Source organism: Numenius arquata, chromosome 25 (assembly GCF_964106895.1).
Source record: "Numenius arquata chromosome 25, bNumArq3.hap1.1, whole genome shotgun sequence".
Taxonomy (NCBI): Eukaryota; Metazoa; Chordata; class Aves; order Charadriiformes; family Scolopacidae; genus Numenius; species Numenius arquata.
This window is the reverse complement of record NC_133600.1, coordinates 2,255,289-2,268,523: the sequence shown is the minus strand read 5'-3', so window position 1 is coordinate 2,268,523 and position 13,235 is coordinate 2,255,289. Positions and strand designations below refer to the sequence as shown.

Genomic DNA, 13,235 nt, shown 5'->3' with positions numbered 1-13,235 from the left:
TCCAGTCAGCTATCAGCCTGTTCATCACCAAGCCTGGGATGACCTTCCAGCGAGGCATTCCTCCACCCCGCCAAGGGCTGTGCTCGGAACAGTAACCGATACCCCCCCCGCAGGACCAACTGACTCAAGGACTGGGAATCCCCTGTGCTGGTACCAAGAGGGGTGAAAGGATGAGCTCGGGATTTCTCTGCTTCCCTCCTGCTCCCGGGGCTGTGAGAGCAGAGTGCCCCACGGTGAGCCGGCAAAGGAAACTACTGCGGAGTCTGCGCCGAGAAACACAGCTCCGAGACACAATGGGATTTTTGGCTCCCAGTTCCTTCACCAAAGCCCAGCTGGAGCTGGCTTTTACCAGTGAAAGGAAAAAGGCTCTCCCATCCTCAGAAGGCATCTCCCCTCCATCCTGCTCTCGCAGAGCCAGCATGGCTGTTGGGAAGCAGGAGCTCATCTATCTCCTCTCTCTGTGTCACCAAGGGAGAGGACTTCCCACCTTCAACCAGTGTCATTTGCTCCCTCTGTCCTCATTATACCTATTAACCACCCACTCTGTACTGGGACGGGGGGAGGGATCCTGCCGTATTTGCGCCATCACCCCGGAGTCTGTTTATTCGGGGCACAGGATGGGTGGGCTTACAGATGGGGGGTCTACCCAGATGTATCTGCACACACTCGAGCCCTGACGCCCTTTGGGTTCCTCCCAAGTAACAGGCAGTTCAGGCTGGGCGAGAAGGGTCATCACAAGGACATCTTGTGCTTTTGTGATCCTTGTGTATATACAGGAAGTGTCTGCCCCAGTTAAAAATTAGCTGGGAAACAGGCATGTAAACGTGGAAAGTTTCCATTCCGCTGCCTCCGGCTCAGCTGAAGAGGGGCACAGACCACGGACCTGATGTCAGATACCACGACCACGTTGTTTGCACCCAGATTTCTCCTGCTGCTGGCTTTGGGCATCTCATGAGGCTGCATCTGCCCCATGTCCAGCAGGCTATGGGTCCTGGGGCCACGTTTAAAGACAGCACTGGACCAGGGAGAGCCAAACTTTGCTCTTTGTTCACCAAGACGAGCTGGTGAGACCACCAGGAGGTGGTCTGGTGTTCAACCATCCTAAATAGATGAACACTCAGAGTGACAAACTGGTTCACATTGGGTCACTTCAATGGCAGCCTTGGGCTTGTATTTACATGGTTGCAAGAGAAATTAAACCCTGATCTGACATGTTTCCTCCTTCCCAGCTTTCCAGGGCTTGGGCTGGGGTGGGTACATCCATGTATGTGTCCATCAGACAACACAGCTCCCCGTGTATCTCACTGCTGGCTCCTCTGCTTTCTCTAGAGGAAAGTGGACGCCTTAAGGAGTTCAATCAGCCCCTCAGTGCAGACGTTTCTCTCTGGCCACTCTGCTCAGATCATCGGCAACATCCAGTACGTTAAGAACAGCAAAATGCCAGGCTGAGATCCAGGAAGACTTTTTGCTCCTGAAACAGCCTTTCCTTTCAGAGGTTTCCTGGATTCAAAGACCAGGGGATGGCAGGGGTGACTTAGGTGGGCAGCTGCTCCTCAGACGTACTTACAGCACATCAACCCACCTCACCCGGAAGGGAGACGTTTCTCCTCCTAAATTTTGTGCGAGCAGCATAATGGTTTCTAGTAAGGATTACGAAAAATATGCCTGTGTACAAAGCCCCGCTGAGAGGGAAGTCTGGATGAGGGACTATAGCTTGGCTTTCAGCTGCAACCCTTGGGGACCAGCGGCAGCCAAAGTATCAGGCAGAGGCAAGAGATCTCTTCCCATGGGACTAAACTGACCGAAACGGAGCTGGGGTCAACCTCTGTGGATGGGAAACAACCTCCTCTGTTTTCTCTCACAGGGAAGCAAGGCAAAAAGCTCACAGGGAACATGCCAGTGCCCTTCATTTGAAGCAGGACAGCAAAGCGATGTGGGCAGCAGAGGAACGGCCCCACGGCCCTTTGCCGTTGTAGCCCCCCGTCCTCCACCCCCTGGGAACCGATAGTAAAGCAGGAAGGCTCTCTACCCCGTATTTACACTGGCGAGATTTAACTCCGTACTGGAAACGGCACTGCTCGTCTGCATCGTAGGCCTGTCCCGGAGCCACCGTTGGGTAGATAAAGTCTTGCTTGGGAGGAGCGTTGTTCAGGCATAATCCCATCCCGGAGCTGGAAACGAGAGAGGAGAATCAGAGCTCAGAAAGGTTTGCAGGAGAGCATCACGATGGAGGACCAGCACGGGGCTGACTCCCGCACGCCTGCCTGCCTGGGAGGGGGAATGACTCCATCGGCCTCCTCTGGGCAGAACCACCCTGAGAAAGTGCTCTGAAACCTTTCTATCTGTGTCCTCAGGGCTGGGAAGCACATCCCTAGGTAACTCTAGAAGTTTTAATCTGAGGAATTTGCAGGCTATCGCCAGCCCCTGGCTGTCCCCATGGGGTCTGGGGCCAGCAGCGCAGGCAGGCGTGTGCCCAGGACCCTTGTGTGGGCGGTGGGTCGGTGGAGGGGCTGCTCTCCCACCCCACGGCCTCAGAGCCCCAGCCGAGGTGCCGAGTGAGCGCCGAGAGCCCCTGCTCTCCAAACCCGTCCCTCTGCATGCCAGAGCTTTGTAAGAGCATCCAAATTTTGCAAGAAACATGCCTTTCCCTCCCCCTTCCTTGCTGCTCTCAGCTCTCCCTAAATCAAAGCTCCTGTCACCACTCCCCCGGCCTCGATTCCCAGGGTCCTGCCATCCCGGCGGAGGCTCCCAGGGCTGTGCTCGGATGGGGGCGGCCAGCACGAACTGTGGAAAGGACCGACATGAACCCCCCCGTCCCCTGCCAGCCCTGCCGAGACCTCGGGGTCACCTGAGGACAAGGCAGCCTCTACCGCTGCGCTGCCTGTGCGACATCCAGGGGTCAAGAGCAAGGGGCACAGGTTTTGCTGCAGCCAAACCTGAGTCACCAGATGGGAGATTTGGTGACTTCCCTCCGCAGTGACCCCACACTTGCTTTTTCCAGTCGTGACTCAAGTCCTACCCAGTCCTTCCATTGGGTAGTGCCCGTATCCTACCAAAAACTTCACCAAAATTGATCCTGACTGCTCGCTTTGTGATAGGAACCCTGGAGACTGCCTGAACCCTGGAGGAGAAGCTCTTTCACGCTGCAGAGGCGTGACTCAGGCAAGGTGACAATATCAAAACCCCGAGACTTCAGAGCCTAAATCCCTTCTCCTGAATCCTAAAGGTGCTTTGGAAAAAAAACCCCAAAACCCTTTCTCCTACATTGCTTGTTCACACCTGAAAACTCTCCTCCTCAGTGTCTGGAGATGCTTCCTACACCATGGAAACCCAGTCCTGTCTCCAGATCCTCCTTCTGCACCCACCAACCCTCCTCTGCAATTCCTGGCTGAACTTCAGAAACATCCAAATGCCTCCAGAAGCTATTGATTTATTTGTGAAGTTTCTGGAAGCGGGGAACCTAAATAAAGGTCTCCCAGCTGCAAGGTAAATGGGGTTAGTATCTTCAGCAGGGAAGCAAACCACGGGAAAGTCCAAAGGAAGGGAGGAAAGCACGTGCCTCTTGGGACAGGATGAGGTGCTGGGAGACAAGACAGAAGGTGCATGGGGTGTGTGCTTTGGGGGCTTTTCTTTGGCTTTCCCCACTCCTCACAAGGGACTGTGAGAGGTGGGTACTGCTTGTGAGGTAGAAGGAAGGGCAAGGTGAGATGGATTCCTTACTCCAGGAAGCTGGTGATGTAATCCCTGCTGCAGGTGGACCACACAAACGGGTTGGTCTTCATGGTGATGTGAGCAGCCATGAGCTTGGCTGTCTCTTGCCCACGGGAGCCACAGCTGTTGCCGACCCCATCATGATTCATGCCAAACCTAGAAAGCATCACCAAGGCAATAGATGATCAGCTGCTGCATTTTCGACACATCTGGATCATCCACGGGAAGGATTTTCCAGCTCCTGTTGGTAGGAACAAACCAACAGGGGCCCATCCCTGTGATGGCCACTGTCAGGGATTCTCTTGGCACAGGACTCACGTGTGGCCGATCTCGTGGGCGATGGTGAAGGCTGTGGCCAGGCCGATGTCCTCGTTGATGCTGCAGCTTCGTTCTCGTTCACACATCCCGCCGACGGGCGCCAGGCCTGGGGAAGCCAGAGAGAGCTGTCACACAGGGAGAGCACAAAGCGTCTGCAGGGGACAGGGGTGACATCTGGGGACAACCTGACGTGCTTCGCAATCACTAGCACTCAGCACAGCCTGCTGCCCATAACAAATTTCTTCCCACCGGTGGCACTGGGCTTTGGGATGGACCCGTGGCTTTTACGGGCTGTGGACACACGGTCACTCAGCACCGTCAACTAAATTAACAATGACAGGCTGGGAAATGCTAAGAATGGGTCAAAATCCTCTGAAATATGTACCCAAACCCCAGACTGCGCACAGAGGGGGAGCAGTCCTTGTCACAACACTGGTGTGGGACCTGCGATCAGCTGCACCAGCACTTGGGCATCTGGGCACAGCCCGGACAACTGAGAAAGCCAGGATCCAACCTGACCATCCCCACCTGGTTCTGGCTGACACCCACCATGACCAGGAATCCAACCTGACTCCATCTGGAGCGATGGATCATACAAAAATCCCCCCAGAACCGTGGCAGCAGATTCCCCCGACCCTCTGTCCATACACTGTCCCACCACCACAGGCTGTGCCCGCTGCACCGGGCGAGGGAAGGAACAGTCACGGCACCTCCAACCTCAACCTTCCTCTCAGGCACCTCGTCTGCAGCAGCATCAGGTCAGAGATCCATCACCTTTTCCTCTTTAACTGCAGTGATTCAGAACAGTAATCCCTCCCTGACTGCTTCGTCTAGACCAGGGCAAGACAAATTAGGAGCTAGAGCCAGGGAGAGCTGCAGGGTCTGTCTGCGTCTAGCAGTTTAAATAAAGAACTCCCTTTATAGTCATCACAAAAAAAAAAAGTTTTATTTCTCTCTGCTAAGCCAGGAATACTCCACTAGGCTATGGACCAGCCCTAGATGCGAGTGGTTCTTAATCATCAGGCTGGACCTGGCCCAGGGATATAACGGAGAAACGTTCCAGAGCCCATCCGTCCTCCCGGTTGCTGCTTTTAGTGTTTACAGAAGTAAGGAGGCTGGAAACCACTGGCCCGTTCCTGGCTCTGCTGCCCACGGTAGCATTGGGCGAGCGCTTCCCCTTGCCCTGCTCAGCAGGAAAAGGGGATGGCACAGCCCTCGCCACGCTCCCCAAGATGTGTGTGATGGTGAGAAATGATGCCAAAGGGGCAGCAAAATCCTACCTACCCAGGGTGCCGCACGGCTTGTTCTTGTAGATGCAAATGTCGTATCTGCAAAGAAGAGAAGGCGGCGTTAAGGACACTTATGGTGGCTCCAAAATAGCACAACTCCATTTTACTGATGCGTTCACGTCCAAACCACTGCGAAACAGCCCCCGGCTTGTGTGACACTTCCGGAATGGAAAGTCCCAAGCGTCACAGGTAAAACACCTCTGATCCGTATTATCTGACCCTCGCTTTCCCCAGGCTGAGACTCACTGTGGATTTTTAACGATTTCTCCTGTCCTTCTGTCCCTCAACCGTGGGGCAGCGCTCAGCGGGGTCAGAGCTTTGGTTTTGATGAAATGTGCTAAATCAGCAGGGACAACACTAATCCATCCTTGAGGCTCTCTGGGTTTGGGTGGGAGGTCCAACCCTGCCCATTAGCACCCAGTGCACTCCCAGGAACCGGCCGCTTCTCTCCGGAGAGGCTCCGGGCTCTGCCCCAGCAGCGCAGGGTGGCAGAGGACAGGGCCAGCCTCCTGTCTGCAAACTCAGGTCCCTTGCAGCAAATCCTATCAATCAAACACGTAATTCTGAAATATTTCTGTTTAAATAAGAAAAAAAATCGCAGTTTGAAAACATGTTCCATTTCTAAACCCACTGTGGTTTCATTAAAATGCTGAAGTGATTTCTTATATTTTTTTTTTTTCAGCTTAGTTCTTTACTGAGAATTTTCCAAACAAATTCAATATGGGTTGATTCAAGATGACTCTTCCCTCTGTTCCTGGCCTCGACTTCCAGCCATTGCATCAAGGAATTGACTGTTTGCACATCGTTAGCTGCGTACAAGGAAAAGCTAAACGAGGACAGCAAAGTAAAATCTTCTCCAAATTGAAATGCACCCTCGCAATGGGACGGGGCAGCAGCTCCAAAAGAGACCAGTTTGGGCCAGAGAATGAATATTATAATTTAATTGCGGGGATGAGCCTCATGCCCTCCCTGCCTCTGTTCCAACACCTTCTAGAGAAGGAGAGACTCCCCAGATATTTGGGTCTTTGTGAAATACAAGCTGGAAAGGGCAATGCTAATGCTGAAATCCATGTAGGGAGGGCAGTTGGGGAGACCTGGGGTCAGAGAGGATGCTGACCACGGTACGGGTTTGGGGGACACCCGCATGGTGAGCAGGACCCTCTGCTCTGCTCTGGTGAGACCCCACCTGGGGCACTGCCTCCAGCTCTGGAGTCCTCAGCACAGGAAGGACACGGAGCTGTTGGAGCGGGGCCAGAGGAGGCCACGGAGATGCTGGGAGGGCTGGAGCCCCTCTGCTGTGAGGACAGGCTGAGAGAGTTGGGGGGGGTTCAGCCTGGAGAAGAGAAGGCTCTGGGGAGACCTTCGAGCCCCTTCCAGTCCCTCAAGGGGCTCCAGGAAAGCTGGGGAGGGACTCTGGATGAGGGAGGGGAGCCAAAGGAGGAGGGGGAAGGGTTTGACACTGAAAGAGGGGAGATTGAGATGAGATCTGGGGAAGAACTTCTTTGCTGTGAGGGTGGTGAGAGCCTGGCCCAGGTTGTTCAGAGAAGCTGTGGCTGCCCCATCCCTGGAGGGGTTCAAGGCCAGGTTGGAGGGGGCTTGGAGCGACCTGGTCTGGTGGGAGGTGTCCCTGCCCAGAGCAGGGGGTGGGAACTGGATGATCTTTAAGGTGCCTTTCAACCTGAACCATTCTATGATTCTATGACCATCTGACACCTCTTTGCCTGGTGGCCCCACAGGGATGAGAGCGGGGAGGGAACAAGCTGACAGCACACGATGGGTTAAGTGTAACGTGTTCCTGGTGATCGATCCTGTCCCTTTGGCCCCTGGTGCTCTCTGGAAGTGTCCAAACCTCTCACTCCTGGCAGGAAACCAAGCGAGTGAAAAACATTTGTTGCTTTGTTTTGAGCGAATACCGTTAAAGCCTTCGGAGGCTCTGGCTTGACACGTCCCTGCAAGAGCAAAAAGCCCGCAGCTCAGCAAGATGTTATCGGGAGACGGGGAATTTATTAGAGCCGGGGCCGGATGCGCTGGGACTGTCCAAGCCTGGCGCTGCCGGCATGGCGAGTCGCTTCGGGTTAGCTCAAACATCTGGTGGGAGGCCGAAGAATCCGGAGCCGGCGTTTGCATCCCACTCCATGTAGTGGGAAGGAAAGAAAAGCAGAGGCTGCAACCCCGGGAGGGTGAAAAGCTGGGGTTGAGGGGCCTTTTGCTCGCTCCTCCCCTCGTGCTTGCGGGCTCTCATCGATCTCACAGGCTCCCCAGGAGGGATGCACCCAGCAGCTCCAAGGAGCTCCCCGGGAGGGATGCTCCAGGCTCCTGCCGCCGCCGGGAACTGGAGCAGGAGAGCGGCTCTGGGCGCCAACGAAAGCGGCTCCCGCTTGGAGGCTCCCCTCTCCAGCGCTTTCATTTTATGACTTTCTTCCACTCCGCAAGGGGGAGGGGGGAAAAGGCACAAACAAACCTTGGGTTTGCCTTTGGCTTCTCCCCAGGCTGCAGCCCCACTGCCCAAGCGGGGTTTATGCACTGGAGGACCAGTTTCCCGAGATGCCTCTCAGCACCCCTCATCCCCACCATCCCTCCAGCCCTCCCTTTGGCATCCTCTGTCCTCCCACCAGCCATCCCTCTGTTCCTTCCACTGTCCCTGTCATCCTCTCTGCATCTTCTTTTCCTTCTGACCATCCATCTGTCCTTCCAGCCGTCCCTCCCGTACCTTCTGCTGCTCCAGGCTCAAGCACCATCTATCCTGACGGGGGTTATTTGTCCTGCATGTGAAGGTTCAGACCCTTTCAGCCAGCTCTGGGGGGTCTAATTCAGCACCCAGGTTACACTGCGGACTTGAGGGCTGTTACAGGAGCACAGAGACAGGCAGGGAACTACTGCTCTTGTCCCAAGGGAGGTGGCATAAAGTCACCACTTCAAGAATGCCCATCAGCAACCAGGGGGAGGGTTCAGCTCTACATGTAGGCACCTAAACGGAGGTGAGCCAAACCCCATCCTGCCTGGAGGCACGCTGTCACTGCCGTGATGCTCAGGTCCCACTTGTATCCTCTTCTCCACCTTTCACAGCCAGGGCAGATGGAGATCTCCGTTTCAGTAGGACACTTGATGCTCGACGACTCTGGGGTGGGTTCCCACACATGCCCAACATCGCTGTACACACTGCACCACTGGCTTATCATAGAATCATAGAATCATTCAGGTTGGAAAAGACCCTTGGGATCATCAAACCCAACCATCTTCCCTACTCTACAAAGTTTTTCCTTACACCATATCCCCCAACACCACATCTAAACGACTCTTAAACACGTTCAGGGATGGTGACTCCACCACCTCCCTGGGCAGCCTCTTCCAGTGTCTGACCACTCTTACTGTGAAGAACTTCTTCCTAATGTCTAGCCTAACCCTTTTGCTGGACTGGATCCATGGTGCACAAATACCTGTGGCTGCGAACTAAGCTCCTTGAGAGCACCACAAAGACTGAGGGAAGACACTGGAGGACAATAACTGCCTGAACTGCAATAATCTGCATCACTGCAAGGGAACGGGCAAGAGGCCAGCCTGAGGGACAGCCGCTTGCGGGGAGCACATGGGAAGGAAGCCTCAGATGAACCTCTTGGCCAGAGAGAGAGGACATCTGCACAGAGGACATCCCCCGTGGGGACAGCGCTGCCAGGGCCGGGCCCGGCCTTACCTGGTGATGAGCACTGCGGTGTCGTGGTTGGCTATGCCATTCTCAGGGATAGCGTTCCCGTTGCCGTTCCTGTTCACAATGGATTTCTGCCACTTGCAGAAGCTGTCCAGGGATTTCCCAGCGTGGTGGTTGATCTCCAGCGTGGGCTGGAATGGAAGCAACATGACAGTGTGTTCCCAGGAAAGCTCTGATATGAAGACACTGCCTATTCCCACGCCAGCAGAGCACTGACACCAGTCCAGATGCCCCCACCTTTTCATGGAGGCCACGGGAAAGCAAGACTTTAGGATGATTAAAGCTGCTTAAACCTCCCTAAAGCCACCTTATCATAGAAACAGTCCTCAGAGTCCCAGAGATCTCCTCAGCCCATACCCTGAACCCAGTCCCCAGCCGGATGTGGTGCACCAACCAGCAGCTGCCCTGGGGGGAAATCTGGGGGGGTCACATCCAGAGGGACCGTACAGACCCGCAAAGGAAGTGCAGACACACAATGGAAGTGGCTCAACAAAGTCCACCTTACCTGATCCTCAGTGAGGAGAATCAGCCGCGTCACCAGGATGTTGACAATATTGCCCAGACTCGAGTCCTGGAAAAGTTTGGCAACCTGACCTCCAAGAAACAAGAAAAGACGAGTCTTAAAAATGAGCTCGCTGGGTGGGTGACAGCACAGTCGGTGTGTGAACTGGTCTGTGCTGGGCAGCTGGGGAAGGTGCTGGAGCCCCTCTGCTGTGAGGACAGGCTGAGAGAGTTGGGGGGGTTCGGCCTGGAGAAGAGAAGGTTCCGGGGAGACCTTCGAGCCCCTTCCAGTCCCTCAAGGGGCTCCAGGAAAGCTGGGGAGGGACTCTGGATCAGGGAGGGGAGCCACAGGAGGAGGGGGAAGGGTTTGACACTGAAAGAGGGGAGATGGAGATGAGATGTGGGGAAGAACTTCTTTGCTGTGAGGGTGGTGAGAGCCTGGCCCAGGTTGCCCAGAGAAGCTGTGGCTGCCCCATCCCTGGAGGGGTTCAAGGCCAGGTTGGAGGGGGCTTGGAGCAACCTGGTCTGGTGGGAGGTGTCCCTGCCCAGGGCAGGGGGTGGGAACTGGATGATCTTTAAGGTCCCTTCCAACCTGAACCATTCTATGATTCTATGACTCTAAGGGAAACAGGGCTGCTTTGTCAGCATGGGCTGCCGGGTCTAAACACAATCTTTTTCAAAAGCAGAAATGGGGATGGGACTCCATGAATGTCAGAGCCTCCTAAACCATGTTCAGACCTCGGTGTCTCCTTCTGGGGAGATTCAAGTGCTGAAGCCTACATCCCCCAGCACCGGCTCCCTGCTCGGAGCCCAGGTGGGGAAGCCCCACGGTCCTGGCATTACCCGGCCCCGTGGATGAAGCTTTGCCGACTGCCCATCCACAGGGAACGACAGAGCATCTCTCAGAAACCCGCTGCCACACGATGGGTGTTTTACAGCAGATGAAACAGTGAGAAACGGTATTGTCTTAAAATCTGGCATCTGCTTTAGAAATGCAAACAGAGCAAGGCATGAAAAGGGATCCTGCAGAGGGCAGGACAAAGAACCATCACAGAGGGGCTTTCAGCGGTTTGATGGATAACTTCCAAGCCGAGCTCACCTCACAGGAGGATTCAGCGTGGCCCATTCAGGCTGTTGATGCATCTACCCCGGTACCCTGCCGCCAGCAATGACCCAAATCTGATGCTGCGGAGGAAGCTCCTCGGCAGTAGCCCGGAGACGCGGGCAGCGCGCTAGGGAAGAACGGGGGTATTCCTCCCCACCCCTCACGCTCATCAGCCCCCAAGCGTGAGAGCTCACTGTCCTTATGCTTTCCCATGTGTTTCTCAGCTTGGCTGGCCCTATTTGCAATGCTAATTTGAGATGAGAGATGCTGTTCAAAGAAAGGGCTTTGTTCTCCCAGTCCAGATCTGGCCTGTGGCATGGTCAGATGGGCCAGAGTTTACCTCTCCTGCAGAGCCTCCCCGATACAACAGAGAGTCCCTGCAGGCTCCAGAGCATCACTGCTCATGAGCAGCAGCGGGGTGTCCAGATTTTTGACCCAAAACGTCTTGCTCTGGGGATGAGGAGAAGCCACTGCCATCCTGGAACAGATCTGATTTCCCCACTGTGCTGCCATCCTGCTTTTTGCAGGAGAATCACACGGCACCATCCACAAAAACCCAGACCTTGGGGGTGACGAACAGCATTTACTCCCTCTTGCTCTCTGCTGCTGGGTGTCTGAGCCCCTGGGGTCCCCCAAGGGTTCGTGGTGTGGTTATAACACTTACAATATTCATGATGGCCAGGATGTACTGCTCGATGTCCCGCCGCCCGTGGTAGCCCACCATCATTTTGTCAGCCACCACCAGGGTCTCCACGTAGCGCTCCGTGCTGACGGATCTCTTCAGGGGCAGCTGGCCTCGCTGGCTGTGGTTGCCCGATGGCTTCAGAGGGGAGGGCTTCAGCGTCCGCAGCCACCAGTGTCTCCCCTTCCAGGGCTTCTCATCTGAGGAGGAAAAGAGATTTTTCCGTTGCCCTCCAGCAGCATCTCAGCAGCACAGAGAGGTGCGGGGGGCACAGTGTGAGCTGGGTTCAGGGAAGGAAAGGGCCAGCAAATGTCCCCAGTGCCATCGGCTGGATCTGCTGAGCCCAGGGCTGTCCCCGTGCTCCTTGCCAGCCCCGCTGCCACCCTGCCTGCCCTCCTGCCCTCCTCCTGCCCATGCTGCGGGCAGAGCTGGGCAGCCCCACGCACTTCACCGCCTCCATCCTGCCCTCGCCTCCGTCGCAGGCAAGAGTGGGGTGGATTTAGAAACTACCCAGACATAATCTGAAAATAAAGCCCTTGCAGATCATTTCCTCTTTCCCTTTCCTGCCAGGTCCTGAATTTAGGACTTGGCTTTTCCTCCACAGAAATGGCTGCAGCCTCCAAAGCAGCAGCAGCAGCTTGTTTGTAGGACCTCGCTCTAGGCTTCAGGCGCTACTGACCCAACCCTAGAGATGTCCCCAGCAGGGCCATCAGCTCCAAACCCACAGCCTGGAGACCAGCACAGGGCAGAAGAGCTGACTGGGGGATTACAACCATTCTCCTGCCCTGTCAGGAGAGCCGGCTGAATGTCCCTCCTCTGCCCTCATGCTGGATCATCAAAAATCCAGCAAGACTGGGAAGATGGGCAGGTCCCACAGCCTCCCAGTTCTGGCTCCTCTGCTTGACTGGAGGGAGGTTGTGGGAGTGCTGGGGGCCCAGCTGTGCCGGGCAGGTCAGGACAGGTCCATCCTGTGGGGCGAGGGGATGGGGTGGCTTCACTGGGGCCAGTTGCACTGTGGTTGTTCTGAACTGAATTTGGCCTGTGGCTCCCACGGCACGGTCTTTGCTTTCCAAGAAGCAATTAGGAACAGGCTAACTTTCGTCTGGAAGCCAAGGAATGTGGCAAAGAGTCAGCAGAAGGGGAGTCTGCTGGCGCTTCGTCCAACATGACTTTGGGAGCTGGGATGGGAGGAGCTGGGCCAGGGAAGCACAGGTTGTCTCCAGAGATGCCGGCAGGTCTGGGGACACTCAGAGCCTGCTCAGAGTAGGCTGGTGGTGCCCCGGCATCTCCAGAGGCTCCATCCCTTCCAGCAGTAACTCCTCAAGTGTCACCACTGGGACACTGGAGGAACATCCTGAAGTGACACACAAACCTGCCAGGAGGAAGTAGGAACAGCTCTGCTTCTGCACCCACAAACTCTAATCCTTAAAACTCGTGCGGGCCCCTCTGCAGGGACGGTATCTCCTCTCATCCTTACGGAGCCGGGGAAGCCTCCCTAAACTGAGGGAGCAGCATCCTGTGTGCACGCAATGCTTTGGGTAGATGGAGAAACTTTGCACATTCACAAGGGGTGGGGATTTTAGCCAGGCTCTGGGACACAGCAAGGATGAGAAGGGCACAGGCACGTGGGCAGACCTGTGTGAGCTCTTTAGGAAGCTAAAGGTCTGCAAGGGTAGAAATGGGGTAGATGACAATCGCACAAATACAGGTTGGACAAAGAATGGCTGGAGAGCAGCCCTGCGGAGAAGAACTTAGGGGTGTTGGTGGATGAGAAGCTCAATGCGCCCCAGCAACATGCGCTGGCAGCCCAAAAACCCCCTGCACCCCGGGCTGCATCCCCAGCAGCGTGGCCAGCAGGGCAAGGGGGGGATTCTGCCCCTCTGCTCCGCTCTGGGGAGACACCCCCCAGTGCTGCCTCCAGCT

The 13,235-nt window shown here is 55.6% G+C and overlaps 1 protein-coding gene across 1 annotated transcript in view; it reads right to left on the bottom strand.

The window, feature by feature from the left end:
* Window positions 1-13,235, bottom strand: part of ADAMTS10 (ADAM metallopeptidase with thrombospondin type 1 motif 10) — a 47,885-nt gene that overhangs the window by 19,921 nt on the left and 14,729 nt on the right. Inside the window, exons 4-10 of the mRNA XM_074163629.1 lie at window positions 11,295-11,512; window positions 9,530-9,613; window positions 9,010-9,155; window positions 5,314-5,357; window positions 4,030-4,135; window positions 3,721-3,867; window positions 2,030-2,171 (exon numbers count right to left, since the gene is read on the bottom strand). Of these exons, the coding sequence (XP_074019730.1) occupies window positions 2,030-2,171; window positions 3,721-3,867; window positions 4,030-4,135; window positions 5,314-5,357; window positions 9,010-9,155; window positions 9,530-9,613; window positions 11,295-11,512 (887 nt within the window). The remainder of the gene's footprint in view (window positions 1-2,029; window positions 2,172-3,720; window positions 3,868-4,029; window positions 4,136-5,313; window positions 5,358-9,009; window positions 9,156-9,529; window positions 9,614-11,294; window positions 11,513-13,235) is intronic.